The sequence below is a fragment of the Staurois parvus genome, unplaced genomic scaffold (assembly GCF_062004578.1).
Source record: "Staurois parvus isolate SC_StPar_1 unplaced genomic scaffold, SC_StPar_1.0 ptg000003l, whole genome shotgun sequence".
Classification (NCBI taxonomy): Eukaryota; Metazoa; Chordata; class Amphibia; order Anura; family Ranidae; genus Staurois; species Staurois parvus.
Window position 1 is genome coordinate 328047 of NW_028317799.1, and position 16954 is coordinate 345000.

Sequence of the window (16954 nt, forward strand, 5' to 3'; positions counted from 1 at the left end):
CACTAATGTATATTCAAAACGTTCAGAGTTCAGAGTGAGCGCTCAGAGAGTACATCAGTCCCCCTGCACGGTGCTTTGCACACTATCATGAACTCTTCTATAGCTTTTGAAGGGGCATCTGTATGCAGCAGCAGGTCCCAGGAATGTCATTTCACAGGCTCTGTATGCTCCTCCATGGACCCTGTATGGCTGTGTGCATGAAACCTTCATATTTGTGTTGCCAAATCTTTTTCCATTTGTATAGTGTGAGGAAGGTTTAGAATATCAGTCATATTTATCCTGCTTCTTCATCCACATTTGGAAAAAAATTCCATAACTTCCTGTCCAAGTGCCCCCAGCACAGCTGTTACAAATTTGTGCCTAATAGATTTATTTCCTATGATCATCAGCTCCATCTAGAGCTGGGTCTCCAAACTTTTTAAACAAAAGGCCAGTTTACTGTCCTTCAGGATTTAGGGGGGCCAGACTGTGGCCAGCGTGAGTAGAAAATGTCTTGGCATCAGTGGAAGTAAACACTGCCCCATTGTTGGTTTTAGCAGAAGGAATAGTGCCCCATTGTTGGTATCAATGGCAGACACAGTTCCCAATTAATAGTGTCAGTGGGAGGAATGGTGCCTCATCATTGGTGTCGATTTGAGGAATAGTGTCCCAAGGGCCAGAGAGAGAGGCAAGCAAAGGGCCGCATCTGGCCCCCAGGCCGCAGTTTGGAGACCACTGATCTAGAGAGTATAATGTGGTATTTTCCTGATCAGGAAAATACCACATTTTGGCCACTTGATGGGTAGAGGATATGTATAGGGCACATCAATGGAGGAGGCTGTGGACCAAGAGATGTCAGCCGGGGATGGAGGAGACACTGGACAACAGGCAGCACTTCTAGGAGTTGAAGCAAATTTGGCCACCTTGGCCATTTGATGGAGCTGAGGATCATAAGAAATAAATGTATTGGGCAAAATTTGTGATGGTGGGTGAACACTTGGGACACTCGTCCAGCAATGTTTTAATAAATAGACCGCGATGTGTGTATGGCCAGTTTTAGAGGTGTCACCAGAACAAGAGATGCTAATGGACACAATTTTTCTGATGACAACTGGAATTTCCTTTACTTTTACTGATATCCTATTGTTTCCTGTTACATCTCCAGGATGGGAATTGAGAGGAAATCTCCCCAATGGGACACAGGCAGTTAAAAAACTGACGGGTTTTACCCTTACACTATCCAAAAGAAGAAAATTTGGGGTTATAAATTCAATTTAATATTTACAGTTCATTGAAAGCTAACTTCAGATATGGGCAGCTAAAAATAGCCATTCTGTGCCCAAGTTATACTCTGATCCAGGATGTAGCTAATTATAGAAAAAATATTTTTTATTTCTAGGTTTACATTCTCAAGTGAATTGTCAACAACAGAATAACACAGACAAAAATAAAAACATCACGCCATCAAGTCTAATAAAACAGAATGATTGCACAACCTTTTCTTTTAAATCAGTACCTCCTATGGTCCCCAAGTCCTCTGTACACGGAATAACCGGACGTTAGCGCTGAGCCACAAATCTCAGTCTCTGTGTGTATACCAAGTCCGCTATGTACAACGCCAGGTTGATATGGGTGAAGATGGTGACCACTAGTTGGCTGTCCCACGGGCAGCGCCCCCAATAACATTTGGCCGGTCTGGATGGAGACCCATATTTTGCATCGAAGCAGAAGACAGGCCATATAACGGACGCACTCATGTACATCAGTATCGCAACCACCGTATAGATCACCACAAAGCGTTCAAAGGGGCAGCGAAGTGTCACCGCCCTTCCGGTGATGTTGAGAACGATCACCACTACAGTCACTGCAAAGCAAAAACTGTACACGGCCACGCACCACTGAGTGGCCACATACCTCTTGTATTGGCTTTCCGTAGCCAGAGCTCCGAAGATCACGCATGCCACAAAGGCCTGGACCACTTTCAGGAGCCCCGCCGCCGTGGCCATGTAGCTGCAGGGCATACCGGGCTTGGCACGGGTCAAAAACACCTCCACAGCGTAGACCAGGAATAAGAGCCCCGCGCAGATGCTGACCGCCAGTCTGTGGTTCCTGGTGCCGCAGTCAGACGATGAACAGTTCATGGTGACGAAGTAAAGCGGGTAGATGACACAAGCCGTGAGGGTCATGAGAGAAGCCAGCATGGCAAAGGCCGCAGTGAAGTTCCCCCAGGACAGGTTGCGTAGGCAGGACTGCAGCCTTGTGAAGTCACAGATGACGATGAGGGTGGTGATCGCAAAACAGAAGCACCATACAAAGACGCAGAAGGTTCCGTAGGCTGCGCTGAACCCGGCTCGGTGGAGAACTAGGCTGAAGGTGGCACATCCGAACAGTAGTTGAAGCAAGCGCACAACCCCAACCTTGGACCACACAGCCTGGACATTTAGATAAGCCCCTCCAGAATGGTCCATGTTTGGATACAAAACTGAAGAGGACCTTGGTCTTGGTCTCCGAGCTCCTCTACTAGTCCGTGCCTCTTGTTGGGCTGGTCACCTCCAGAATGACAGTATGACCGTGCTGAGATCCTCTGAGCATATTCTGAGTATAAATAGGAGGCAGTATTTATAGTGTTGGATGAAGTTCAGAACAGTCCCTTCGAGGGGATGAGACGGTTCCCCTTACAGACGAGCACATTCCAAAAAGTCCACCTGTCACAGCACTCACATACCTCAAGTAGGATAATGATCTCAGACCATCACACACTAGATAACACGAGAATTTTAGACTGCATTATTTATTCCTCCATGAAGAACACGGATATAAGAAATGTAAAATTTTTATTCATTTATGGCCCAGATCTGATTTTGGATGGAACATGAATTTCCAAATTTTGGGTGGAGAATTAAGATATAAAATAGATTTTTTTTTTTAGAGATATGCAGGGGCGGATTGACAACTCATGGGGCCCCCGGGCAATAGGGGATCATGGGGTCCCTGTGTCCTTGGCCAAACCCAAAAATGCCTATGAAAAAGGTACCAGGTGCATCTCATGGGGCCCCATACTTACCCGGGCCCTCGGGCAGTGCCCGATTTTCCAAATGGTCAATCCGCCCCTGGGTATATGTTACATATGATTTGGCCCGTGATTTCACATTTACAAAGGGCTCATTCGCATCATGAGGTGCGTCTGAGCGCGTGTGCTTTTTTCACATTCCCATGTTTTAGGGCAGGCTATGCATTTGAATGGGCTGCCTTATGTACACAAAACGTTAATGGTGCGGGCAAAACATTTCAAATCACACCACACCAAAACAGTACTATGCATTTTGGTGGGCGTGAATGCATGTACAATTGCCAGATGCATGAGGGGGTCATTCGGAATTAACCTCCCTAGCGGTATGATTATGTCCATATTTCTGTGCTCAAAGTGGTACATTTTTTTTTGCATGGAAATATATATTTTTTTTATTGTAGGCCTGTAATTTTTAGGAATAACTCACTGAAATCTGTCCGAACAAGAGTCTAGTAAACATCCCGGATATAATAAAATTTGAAACACGAAATAATAAATTATAATTTAATAATCATAAAAAATAATAATATAATAATAAATTTAATTCAATAATATAATCAAACCAAAAACACTGAAATTTGAAATAGAGCGCCAAGTTCGCACGTCGCAGAATCATTTTCAGTGTCTGATGACGAATTTCCCCACGAATCATTATCACTCAATTCTGCAAGTGGTTCTGATTTACTATCGCTGTTCTCTAGCCGGTCTAAAACCGCTTTTGACCTAAAGGGACGCTTTTTGGACGCCATGGACGTTTCTCAGTTTCCAGGCAGAAAGAACAGTAAAAATGCAGGCAGGGCGCCGGACAAAGCACTCGGGACAAAATGTATGTGAAATGGTTTGATACAGGAATGTTATACTACGTGATTTTAGTGTATTTAGTGAATGTCACTATTTGTCATTTTTAAATTTCCCGCCGCTCCGTCCCCCGTACGTCCCGACGTCGCAGGGAATGGAACCCAGAAGACGGATGCCGGCATCAGCCGGAGGACAATACAGGGGACACTGCAGGAGGGACATCGCGGGAGCGCAGGACAAGGTAAGCGAAGAAGAGATCCCGGAGCAATGCTGCAGTGTATTCCTGAGTGTAGCTCGGGGTTACCGCTTGTGGTGCTGAAACTACCCCGAGCTACACTCGGGAATACCGCCAGGGGGGTTAAAGGCATTCATGCACGTCTGCGGAAGGCAGTCTGTTTTCTTGGGGTGCAGGAAAATGCGCAATTTGGCATGTGGTGCTGCATCGGATCAAACCCTTAAGCTGGCCATACACTAGTAGAATTTAATTTAAATCTTTTTCATTTTAAGAACCTTCTTCTGATTTTCTAAACTTTAGTGGGGTCAAATTGGTGTTTGATTCAATTGCAATGATGGGAAAATGCGAAGGAGCAGGATGGAAAAAGCGTTTTAAAAAAAATGAATTTCTGAGTGCCTGCCGCTATTCTAAAAAGTGATACGTGGTGGATCGCTGTTCAGAGGTGTTTGACAGACAGTAAGGCCCTCTGCTTAATCAAAATGCCAACTCCCCTGCCCCCCCTTCACCACAACGGTTGCATGGCTGTTGTGGCATAGTTCCTTTCACTTGAAGGGGTCACAATTGGCAGCGGTACTGCTTGCCCAATGCAGCATGCCATTTCTTTATTAATGCAGCCACAAAGCAAAGCAGCACGACCACGGCATGATTACATCCCTGAGCAGCTGTATGCTATTGTTTAGGTAGGTGTCTGGGGGCAGTAAAACTGCAGCTCAACCAGTGGCAGACTGACAATTCATGGGGCCCCCGGGCAATAGGGGATCATGGGGCCCTTGTGTCTTTGCCCAAACTCAAAGCACACCCAAAAAAAGCCTATAAAAAGGTATCAGGGGCATTTCATAGGGCCCCCTACTGACCCCAGGCCTTCGGGCAGTGCCGGAGTGTTCAAATGGTCAGTCTGCCCCTGGGCTCAACCACCTGCTTTTGCTCCCCAGCCTCCCGTGTGACTGATCCATAACTGTGTATGTAGTTTCGTTCAGGAAAGAATGAACATAGTTGTTGCACAAAATACATGAACACTGTATTCCAACAATTTTCTAACCGGTTTCTTCAAATTTTCTCTTTATTGCTGTTAAAAACAAATGTCAGAGTGACCTCCACTAAGGATTAGAAAATTAAATGAACATTCATAAAAGGAAAACCGTTTGAAGGAAATTCTGTATGTGTTGCTTTGGGTTGACCATGGACTATTCCATCTGATTTTACAATGTTTTAGATCTACCGTCAACTTTGGAGTACTAGGGCCCTTCCTATTATATACAGACTGATTGCACTGTTTGTCCACATTAGGGATAGGCTGAACACCCCTGTGTTCGGTTCACGGTCGAACATTCAAACCAAATGAATGTTCGACCACAAACTTCAAACTCAATGCAAGTCTATGGGAGTCGAACTTGTAAATTCAAAAGTGCCCATTTTGAAGGCTTATATGCAAGTTATTGGCCATAAGAGGGGGATGGGGACTCGGTTACTGCCCTGAGGGACATGAATCAGTGAAAAAGAAAATGTCAAAAAGTACCGTTTTTAAAGGGGCAGTAATGTTTCATTGCCTAAAGTAAAAAAAGAAAGAAAAATTCTTTTAAATATCATGCCTTGGGGGTTCCCCCTGACCGCAGATAGCCGAATGATGGCTTCACTGTGGCCGACCAGTTCTGGGAGGGTGTCATACGACGTCCTCCCAGAATGCGCTCTCCCTCGCACCCGGCGATCTCCGTGATCGGTGTCCTAAGGACACAGCTGATCACATGATGTGGTAAAAGGCCAATCACAGCAGCCTTTTACCACGTGATCAGCTGATCACTGGTAAATGCAGTTGCCGGTTATTGGATGCACTTTCCTCACGCTGTCACAGCGTGAGGAAAGTGCTGCCGATAACCGGCAGTTGTCAGAGGACGGATCGGCACCAGTCATCAGGGAACTGATGATCAGTGCCAACCACCAGTGCCACTCACATGTGCCCAGCAGTGCCGCCCACCTGTGCCCAGCAGTGCCACCCAGAGCCCATCAGTGCCACCCATCATTGCTGCCCAGCAGTGCAGTCAGTCAGTGCCCAGCAGTGCCACCTATCAGTGCCGCATATCAGTGCCCATCATTGTTGAATACCAGTGCAGCATTAGTGCCACCTCATCAGCGCTATCAGTGCCCATCAGTGCAGCCTCATCAACGCACATCAGTGAAGGAGAAAAATTACCTATTTGCAAACTTTTATAATAGAAACAAAGAAAAAAAATGTTTTCACAATTTTTGCTCTTTTTTTGTTTATAGCGCAAAAAATAAAACACCCCAGTGGTGATTAAATACCACCAAAAGAACGCTCTATTTGTGTGAAAAAAATTATAAACAATTCACATGGGTACAGTGTTGCATGACCACGCAATTGTCAAAGTGTGTCAGCACTGAAAGCTGAAAATTGGTCAAGGCAGGAAGGGGGTATAAGTGCCCGGTAGGCAAGGGGTTAAACTACCTGAAAAGTTGCACATCTGTATAATGTATAGAACCTGCTGCAGCAGCGACTGACAAAAAAAACAAAAAACAAAAAACAAAAACAGCATGGAGTCCCCCCCCATTCTCTACCAGATCCTTTAGGCCTGGTAGAAAGGTTAGGAGGGACCCCCCAGTAAACTAAATAAAAAAAATGTGTGTGGGGTTCCCCCTAAAAGCCGTATTAGGCCCTTTAGGCCTGATAGAGCTTTTAAGGGGAACTCCACCACCCAAAAATGGGGTGGGGGCGTGGGGTTCCCCCTAAATGCCTCCCCTCCCTCCCTCCCTGTGGCCTACCAGACCACGTGCCCTGAGCATTGGGACTATGTCCTCATGCCGATGGGGACAAGCGCCGCTTCCTCACAACCCTGGCCTGGTGGTTATGGGGATCTGCGGGCAGGGGAGCTCATTAGCATCAGGGTACCCCTTTAAATAGGGGGACACCCTGATGCTGCCCCCCTCCTTGTGAATGAGTAAGGGGTAAGGTTCCTTAATTGAACAAAAAACAAAACTACAGTCCTTTATAAAAAAAAAAAAATTACAAAAAAAAAAAAAATGATAGTCAATCACGGCGTCCAGCATTGTCACGCCGACTCTCTGAAATAAAAAATAAAGCCTGACCCCCTACGTACCCGCTAAGCACTCGCCACAATCTGACATTTGCCGGTCAGATTTCAACAATTGGGCAGCGTTAGCGGTGCATTATTTACATCCTCATATACATATTTCTAGACAATATTTCTTATTCGATCCATAAAATCATTAAATATGAGCGCTGACCCCATTTAAAACAGCACATCATATTTGCTGTTACTTATTATGCCAGTCTGAATAAAATGTTTGGCAAAGCATGCCTGGCTTTATTTAAACTGTCGATTTACAACTGAACTCCAGGCCAATCAATTATTGTCTAAATACATTCATCATGTGTAATCATCCTTGAATCTTGGTATACTTTGTGCATTTCTTCCAGATCTGTGCAGTAATCCAGTGTGACGCTTTACCTGTAATAAAGACCGCTCACTGCTGCTTTCTTTTCTTGTGTAGAGTGACTGGTCTTGTCTCCACCCCCTGCTGTAGCTCTCTGCAGGCCTGTAGGGGGTGGAGACTGCTGGGCCCCTCCCACAGCCATGCTCTCGGCACAAGCTATGTACAGCAGACTGATGATGCCATTGTTACTTTTACAAGGAAGTACACTATTTTGCCAAAAGTATTGGTCGGCCTGCCTTCACACACACATGAACTTGAATGCCCCCCCAGACTTAGTCCGTAGGGTTCAATATTGAGTTGGCCCCGCCCTTTGCAGCTATAACAGCTTCAACTCTTCTGGGAAGGCCGTCCACAAGGTTTAGGAGGGTGTCTATGGGAAGGTTGGACCATTCTTCCAGAAGCACATTTGTCAGGTCAGGCACTGATGTCGGGGGAGGAGGCCTGGCTCACAGTCTCCGCTCTAATTCATCCCAAAGGTGTTCTATGGGGTTGAAATCAGGACTCTGTGCAGGCCAGTCAAGTTCCTCCACCCCAAACGGGCTCCTCCATGTCTTTATGGACTTTGCTTTGTGCACTGGTGTGCAGTCATGTTGGAACAGGAAGGGGCCATCCCCAAACTCTTCCCACAAAGTTGGGAGCATGAAATTGTCCAAAATGTCTTGGTATGCTGACTCCTTAAGAGTTCCCTTCACTGGGACTAGGGGGCCAAGTCCAACCCCTGAAAAACAACCCCACACCATAATCCCCCCTCCACCAAACTTTACACAATGCCAAGTGTTGTTTATACACAGGTCACTCCTCCGTCGGAGAAACTTGGCAATCTCCAGGTGCTGGCAAGTAAATCACTGGCAGGGACCCGGTGATTGACAGCCGAGGCCGTGAATGGCACCCGGAAATCACACTAATATATATACACACACACACTATATATACATATATATATATACATATACACATACACATACATACATATATATATACACACACACACACTATATATATACATATATATATATATATACATATATATATATATATATATATATATATATATATATATATATACACACACACACACACACACAATTTTGCATACCCCTGCCACCCTGTAGCAGTATTTCTGCTGTAGGTTGGAGGGGGAATGGTTAAGGTGCACCACTTAACATATAGAAAAAGTGGTGTCATCCTCCTGGCTGTGCTGCCTGGCAGAGGTACATAAACTACAAAAGTGGCCAGGCAGAATTGAAAATGTGTTGCTAAATATAAATATGCATTTCAACATTTAGACATTTTGCCCAGCATTCAGCTTTATAAAACAAATACTCAGATTTTTTGCATAAACTCAGTCATGACTGGTTCTCTTCCATAAAAAATAAAATGTAGACACTCAGGATAGAAAGTTCTCCTTTTTTTTATTTAATGAGGGAATAGTTTCCATGATACAGGACATGCAGGTTCTATTTACAACTGTACACAGGGCAGCAATCCTGCCCTCATTCATAAATAGGATTTACAAACTCCAATAAATAACACGGCTCCCCCACAAACGAGGTTTGTTTGCTTAGTTTTATAAAAAATATATCTTACAAAAGAAAAAAAAAAAAAAGTACCTAAAAATGTATTCTCTATAATTCTTGCAGACTAAAAAGTCACTATAAAGAAGGGAACTTCCTGCTCATCACAAGCATGCCTTTATTTACTAAGGCAAAGGGCAGCAGGACTCATGTACAAAAGTAACTGCATACAGTACTGTACACGTGCCACCAGCCAATCTGATGCCTTCCTTTATTTCCTAAGAAGCTCCAGAGAAAGGCAGAGGGAATCCAGTTGGTTGCTATAGGGCCCATTCCCACCAGCAGCCAATCTAATCATGGCCGCTGGTGTGTGCTGGGAGGAATACAGCTGATGCGCCAATCCTGGTGCATTACACGGTTTACTTTTTTTTTTTCTTTTACATTATTGAAATATCTCAAGTGACATTTCATTAAGGCTAGGATCACATAAGTGCAATGTGGCAGCACGTATGCCTTTTTTTCCCCGCACATTACCATGTGTTGTGGTAGGGAAACTCATTCATTTAAATTGGCTGCCTACCACATCCAAAAACACACTAAAGAAGTTACTTTTTTTTAAAACTGCATTGCGGCAAAAAAAAAAAAAAAAAGGTATTTTATTAACATTCATATTGGCACACAATTTTACATGCATCTTAGCAAGGCGTGTTGGAGTGCAATTAAGCATTACAAGGCACCACCGCGCCTACAAATGAGATGCAAGTTTTATGCATTGTAGGAGCATGCACAATTTTGCATGCATATCTGCATTGCACAAATATGTATATCTAGCCCAAGTTCTATTGGCTGCAATGCATTGGATCACATCACATGACTCTGGGAGAAAAAAAAGAAAAAAAAAAAAAAGTACAACATGCCTATTTTCTTTCAGTACACAGCACCCTGGTGTGAATTGGCCTAATAGGGAGCAAGGCTTTTTGCCTAGTGTTGGAATGGTGCCTGCCAACCCACCTGCCGTGAATGGGTACTGCGCTCTATGGCTCAGTGTAGTCCTATGCAACCAATCAGGTATCACACAAATCAATCAGGTTAATATGGGAAGCACATTTTCTATTTTTTGACTGCCTCATCCCCACTGGCAATGTCATACAGGGGACTATGTGCATTTATAGGACATTTATAAATGCATGTAAGGTAACTTGCTTTTGGGTGCGTTCACTTTAGCGTTTAAAAAAAAAAAAAAAAATGTGCGCGTCCAGAGCAGATTGAATACACTGAACCATTCTAAAAAGCATGCTCTTTTAAACACAAGGGAAAGTGTTCTTGGAAGTATAACATTTGTCTATACATCCCAAATCAATTTCTCTGCATTTAAATAAATGCAAAATGAAGGAGGCTAGTGTGAACGTAACTCAATTGGTGCACTATTAAAAGAAAAAAAAAAAAAAAGTCACCCCCCCAGCCGCATCCAAAATTGCAGTATATCTTAGAGTCTTATTTTCACTGTGAGGTACAGCTTCTCCTCACTCTCAACAAATTTCTCTATTAGGACTGGGAACGGCCATGGGGAAAAGCAGAAGTCCAACTGGCACGTACGCCACAATAGGAGACAGGCCTGCCTTTAGACCCCCATGGCCATTCCACATCCAGAGAAAAAATGCTCACTAGGAACAGATAAGAACAGTGAAAGTAAGTTTTGAGGATGACCCAAACATCTAACTGTAATTGATGATGATTATGGGGTAAGGAGAGGGAGCTGCTGAGGTTTCTTTTAAAAGCTTTATAAATCCTTTAAAACCCAAATCCAGCCAAAAATGTCGGGGAATGAGAGGGAGTGATAAAACATTTCTCTAGCAGTGACACAAACATTTTTTTTTGGAGAGCAGGAAGGGTTAAGAACGTCTGACAATGTTTTTTACTGCTGCCTTTTGGCCTTCTGTCCCACTAACAGCTGAACTTCCCATTTCCTCTATGGGCATCTCGGGGACAGGAAATGGAGCTACAGACAGAATAAAAAATGTGAACTAAGCTTCAAATTTCATACGAATACTTTTATCCAAAAATATTGGCTGGGAGTTATGATTTAAAAAAATATCCAAATATTATATGCCAATTGGGCCTCATGGCCTATGGAGGTCAAGAACACTGCTGAGAAGGGAGCATTGCTAGTAGCAAAATGGTCCTCAAAAAAAGCCAAAGCACTGACTGGCTTCTGTATTCATGGGTCCTCAATAGAAAAACCTTGTCTGACTGGTTCCCAACCTCTGACAATGCAACTGACCTCCATTTTGTCTGGCCAACCTTTTATGATACAGCCCCATGCTCATTTAATTTTTTTTTTACAAGAGGAACTTAAGCCTTTGCCCCAATACTTTGCTTCCACATAAGATTCTTCAATTGTCATAATCAGTTTTTCCCACCAAGATCAGATATTGTTACCCCTGTAATCCACACTTTCCTTAAAGGGTAGATAAACCCAAAATACAAGTTTATTTCAGGTAAAATTTCCACCAGTATGTGAGAATACGTACATTTCTTGAGATATTGGTCATTGCATTTTGTGATGTAGGTTTACCAGCCCTTTAAGTTGCTCACTGTTTGTGTTAAAAGAGCCCCTCCCATAAATATAACCCCCCCGAATAAAAGCTTTCTTGCCCCCTAACTAGCTGCTCAGAACACCCAGCAGCTTGCCTGGCTCCATGCCTTGCTGACTGGCCATTTTCTGAACATCAAAGCCAAGGTGCATGAGGAACTGGACCACACTCATCTCCTGACCCGTGTAGTGGTCCCGGATGGAGGGGCAGGTGGGGTTACACTGTGGCCAGGGGCAGCTGTCCATTAAGTGGTAGGGGCAACCCTTTAAAGGAGTCTTGCTGTTCTTGTTGTTTTCTTGAAGACTACGGTCCCAACAGTGCAGAGCACGGGAGAGAGAGGTGCCGCGAACTTGAACTTCGGTCCAATGACTGTGAAAATAAAAGATATACAGTGCAGGTGTTACATTTGGACTGGTCTTAAAACTACCAAAACCAATAAATTAAAAAGAATATCTAAAGCAGTAACTTTTTTTGATTTTGGATAAAGAAGGAGATGGTTAGAACTTAGCAAGAAGATAGCTTTCCAAAAAAGGGAAGTCTTCAAAGATGGATGTCACAAAAACAGGTATCCAAACTGACTCACTGATGAGCAGAGACAAGGAGGAAAAGAGGGATAAAAAGCCAGGAGAGCGATCTTTTTAAGGGTAGTATTCAGTTGTACTTATGGGAAAAAGTATGCCAAAAAGTTAAACGTATGCTCACATTCATACATTTGTTGGACACCCATCCTAGGGCAAAGCAACCTATTTAGGCACAGGTGGATAATATGACCATATCTCCATGCAGAGTGTGTAGTGGCACTCAAAGCTCATTGGGGTTTTCCAGAAATTCTTGCACCACGCTAGGCTGCACTCCGATCCAGTGAACAGTGGTAGAAAGCATAAGGCCCCAAAATGGAACCAGTGTGTGGTCAGCAGAGGTGCCCATTCAGTAAAAAGGTGCTTCAAACTGGACTCTTCAAAAAGGTTGGTATTTATTGATCATACAAACAGGTTAAAACACCATCGAAACGTTTTGTGGCTCCTTAGTGGCCTCCTCGTGAGGAAAAGGTCTACAGTAGAAGGCGCACCAGCCTAACGCATTACCACAATATTAAGTTAATATTGAGGTAATGCGCTAGGCTGGTGCGCCTTCTGTTTTTTATGTTTTTATAGTTGCATCTCTGGTTTCCTCTGACCTATTGGGGGGCAGCACAGCCGGTAACATCTTTGACCTACTCAAAGACCAGTCAACAGTCCCATGGTGCCAACGCATTGCTCTTGATTGCAGGAGATGTTTTTCTTGTTTGTAAAGGTGTACAGTACACTGGATGAACTACACAAGTAATATTTTTATGCATTTCATGCAGTGTACTGTACACCTTTTCCTGAGTAAGAGGCCACTAAAGATCCACAAAAAACTTAAAGATGGTATTTTAATCTGTTTTTTATGATCAATAATGACCTTCTTGAAGAATACACTTGGAAGCACCTCTGCTGACCACACACTGGTTCCATTTTGGTGTCCGAATTGATAGAAGTCCACCCTATTCATGTTCTGGCAATTCCAATTTTTAGATTTTCAAGTTCAACCATAAAAAAAAAAAAGTTAGAATCCTACACCCACAATTGATCCAGAGGAAGGCAAATAAACCCAGCAAAGCATGATCCAATTTGCTCCTGCAGTGACAAAAAAAAATTCCTTCCTGATCCCCCAAGAGGCAGTCCGATATTCCCTGGATCAACTTTACCTATAAATGTTATATCCAGTTATATTCTGTGTATTGAAGAAAGAATCCAGGACTTTTTTAAAGCAATCCGCTGAGCTGGCCAGAACCCTCTCTTGAGGGAGTCTATTCCACATTTTCACAGCTCTTACTGTGAGGAAACCTTTCCGTGCTTGGAGATTACATTTCTGTTCCTCCAGACGTAGAGAGTGCCCCCTTGTCCTCTGTGATGATCTCAGGGTGAATAACTACACCGAGTTCACTATATGAACAACTGATGTATTTATACATGGAGATCATATCCCCCCTTATGTATTATACATGGTGATCATATCCCCCCTTATGTATTATACATGGAGATCACATCCCCCCTTATGTATTATACATGGAGATCACATCCCCCCTTATGTATTATACATGGAGATCACATCCCCCCTTATGTATTATACATGGAGATCACATCCCCCTTATGTATTTGTACATGGAGATCATATCCCCCTTATGTAGTTGTACATGGAGATCATATCCCCCCCCTTATGTATTATACATGGAGATCATATCCCCCCCTTATGTATCATACATGGAGATCATATCCCCCTTATGTATCATACATGGAGATCATATCCCCCTTATGTATCATACATGGAGATCATATCCCCCCTTATGTATCATACATGGTGATCATACCACCCCTTATGTATCATACATGGTGATCATACCACCCCTTATGTATCATACATGGAGCTCACATCCCCCCTTATGTATTATACATGGAGATCACATCCCCCCTTATGTATTATACATGGAGATCACATCCCCCCTTATGTATTATACATGGAGATCACATCCCCCCTTATGTATTATACATGGTGATCACATCCCCCCTTATGTATTATACATGGTGATCACATCCCCCCTTATGTATTATACATGGAGATCACATTCCCCCTTATGTATTATACATGGAGATCATATCCCCCCTTATGTATTATACATGGAGATCATATCCCCCCCTTATGTATTATACATGGAGATCATATCCCCCCCTTATGTATTATACATGGAGATCACATTCCCCCTTATGTATTATACATGGAGATCACATCCCCCCTTATGTATTATACATGGAGATCATATCCCCCCCTTATGTATTATACATGGAGATCATATCCCCCTTATGTATTATACAAGGAGATCATATCCCCCCTTATGTATTATACATGGTGATCATATCCCCCCTTATGTATTATACATGGAGATCATATCCCCCCTTATGTATTATACATGGAGATCATATCCCTCCCTTATGTATTATACATGGAGATCATATCCCCTCTTATGTATTATACATGGAGATCATATCCCCCTTATGTATTATACATGGAGATCATATCCCCCTTATGTATTATACAAGGAGATCATATCCCCCCTTATGTATTATACATGGAGATCATATCCCCCCCTTATGTATTATACATGGAGATCATATCCCCCCTTATGTATTATACATGGAGATCATATCCCCCCTTATGTATTATACATGGTGATCATATCCCCCCTTATGTATTATACATGGAGATCATATCCCCCCTTATGTATTATACATGGTGATCATATCCCCCCTTATGTATTATACATGGAGATCATATCCTCCCTTATGTATTGTACATGGAGATCATATCCTCCCTTATGTATTATACATGGTGATCATATCCCCCCTTATGTATTATACATGGTGATCATATCCCCCCTTATGTATTATACATGGTGATCATATCCCCCCTTATGTATTATACATGGAGATCATATCCCCCCTTATGTATTATACATGGTGATCATATCATATGGTTATCTGTTCCGAATCTCCAGTCTTATTATTTGGCGGCTAACATTGCCCCCTTGTCTCATGTTCATGCATCTCATCACTTCCCTCTGTGGGCTGTTGTAGATATGATGGACTCTCACCCGATACCACTCTCCTCCTTGCCATGGCTTCCTACTTCTCAACGTCCATCTACCCTTGGCCCAACGCTGACGTTTTCGTTACGTCTTTGGGATTCTATCAAATACTCCGCTGGCCTTATCTCTTCTCACCTGCCGCTGTTACGTCTATTACATAACCCATTATTCCCTCCGGGTAGAGATAATCCTAGACAGTTTGCATGGTGGCAGGCGCATGGTTTTTATGATGTTCACTCACTTCTATCTCCCACTAGAATAATTACCTTTGACGCTCTGCGCTCTTCTTATAATATCCCCCTTCGTGAATATTTTGGTTACCTTCAACTTCATCACTTCCTAAAAACACTGATACGTACGCATTCAGGACCTTATCATCTGTCCCCCTTTGAAAGTCAGTGCAGACATAGACCTCATGCCCCGGGTTTGATTTCTTTGATTTATTCTTCCATTATATCTTATAGAACCCCTCCGGTTCGTTCCTACCATCAGCGTTGGCAGTCTGAATTAGGGGGGACCCTGGATCAACAGGACTGGCAGAACATGACCCAAACAATATCTAAATGTTCTAGGAATGTCATTATCCTTGAGAATGCCTACAAAATTCTATACCGATGGTATTATACGCCTGCTCGCCTAGCTAGTTTCATCCCTACATATTCTCCAGTCTGTTTTCGGGGTTGCCAACAATTGGGCACCATGGCCCACATCTGGTGGACTTGCCCTAAAGTAAGCTGGTTGTGGATTAGGGTGTACGCCCTCCTCCGCACTATCCTTCACACAGACATTAAGCGTAATCCGTATGAAGCGCTTCTATTTAAACCGTTGGAAGGTCTTCTCCGTTCTGAACGGCAGCTGGCATCACACCTATTTATGGCAACTAAATTGACAATTGCAAGAGCTTGGAAGACTCCTGTCCTTAGTTTTGAAGCCGTCAAAAACCGGATGAATTTCATCATGGTTAATGAAAAATTGACAGCTATATTGTTGGATACCCATACAAAATTTTTGCAGATATGGCGTCCCTGGTTGGATGTAGCTCAACCCTCGAGATTCGACCAATCCCTTCTGTCGATATGAGGTTGGATTTTGCTGTGATCCCCTTGGAGCCCCAACTTCCCCCCCTTCCCCCTTTTTTTTTTTTTTTCTTGTTTGTGATGTCCGTGTCTCTCTACTGTATGTCTTTTCCTATCTTGCTTTTCAATCTGTTCTTAAATATATTTTACGGATTGTGCTTGTTGTTTTCTGCGCTACATCCGCAATACTATTTACACAATTTAGTTTTTCTTATACACTCTCTAGGTTATGAACATGAACAATTTTTTGGAGAGGTCTTCTCGTGCCTCTCCTGTTTTTTTATAATGTTGATGTAGCTAAAATTCTCTTTGGAGTTTACATTATCATTGACCCTCAAAGGTTTATAACCCCTTCCCCCACCGTTTCCTACAGGGCTTCTATGTAAACTCTTCAGCATATACCTTTATTGATGCATGCCTTGAACAAGCTCTTTGTTATTTAATCTGATTCATAATTGTTGGTCATTGAATTTATGCTCCGAATGTTTGTTTATCTTTGCTTAATATTCAATAAAGCTCTTTGTAAAAGAAGATCATATCCCCCTTATGTATTATA

At 43.1% G+C, this 16954-nt stretch overlaps 2 protein-coding genes across 2 annotated transcripts in view; both read right to left on the minus strand.

The window, feature by feature from the left end:
- Nucleotides 1-1350: 1350 nt before the first annotated feature.
- On the minus strand, nucleotides 1351-2559 carry MYADML2 (myeloid associated differentiation marker like 2). Its single transcript, XM_089672408.1, has one exon. It carries the CDS (start codon nucleotides 2445-2447, stop codon nucleotides 1539-1541), a length of 909 nt encoding a protein of 302 aa, XP_089528534.1. The 5' UTR covers nucleotides 2448-2559; the 3' UTR covers nucleotides 1351-1538.
- A 6386-nt stretch (nucleotides 2560-8945) lies between these two features.
- NOTUM (notum, palmitoleoyl-protein carboxylesterase) overlaps nucleotides 8946-16954 on the minus strand; it is an 89390-nt gene continuing 81381 nt past the window's right edge. The window contains exon 12 of the mRNA XM_089669761.1: nucleotides 8946-12027. Within this exon, the coding sequence (XP_089525887.1) occupies nucleotides 11727-12027 (301 nt within the window). The 3' untranslated portion in view covers nucleotides 8946-11726. The remainder of the gene's footprint in view (nucleotides 12028-16954) is intronic.

Coding starts and splice junctions, on each gene's coding strand:
- MYADML2 (XM_089672408.1), bottom strand. CDS start 2,447: ATGGACCATTCTGGAGGGGCTTATCTAAATGTCCAGGCTGTGTGGTCC.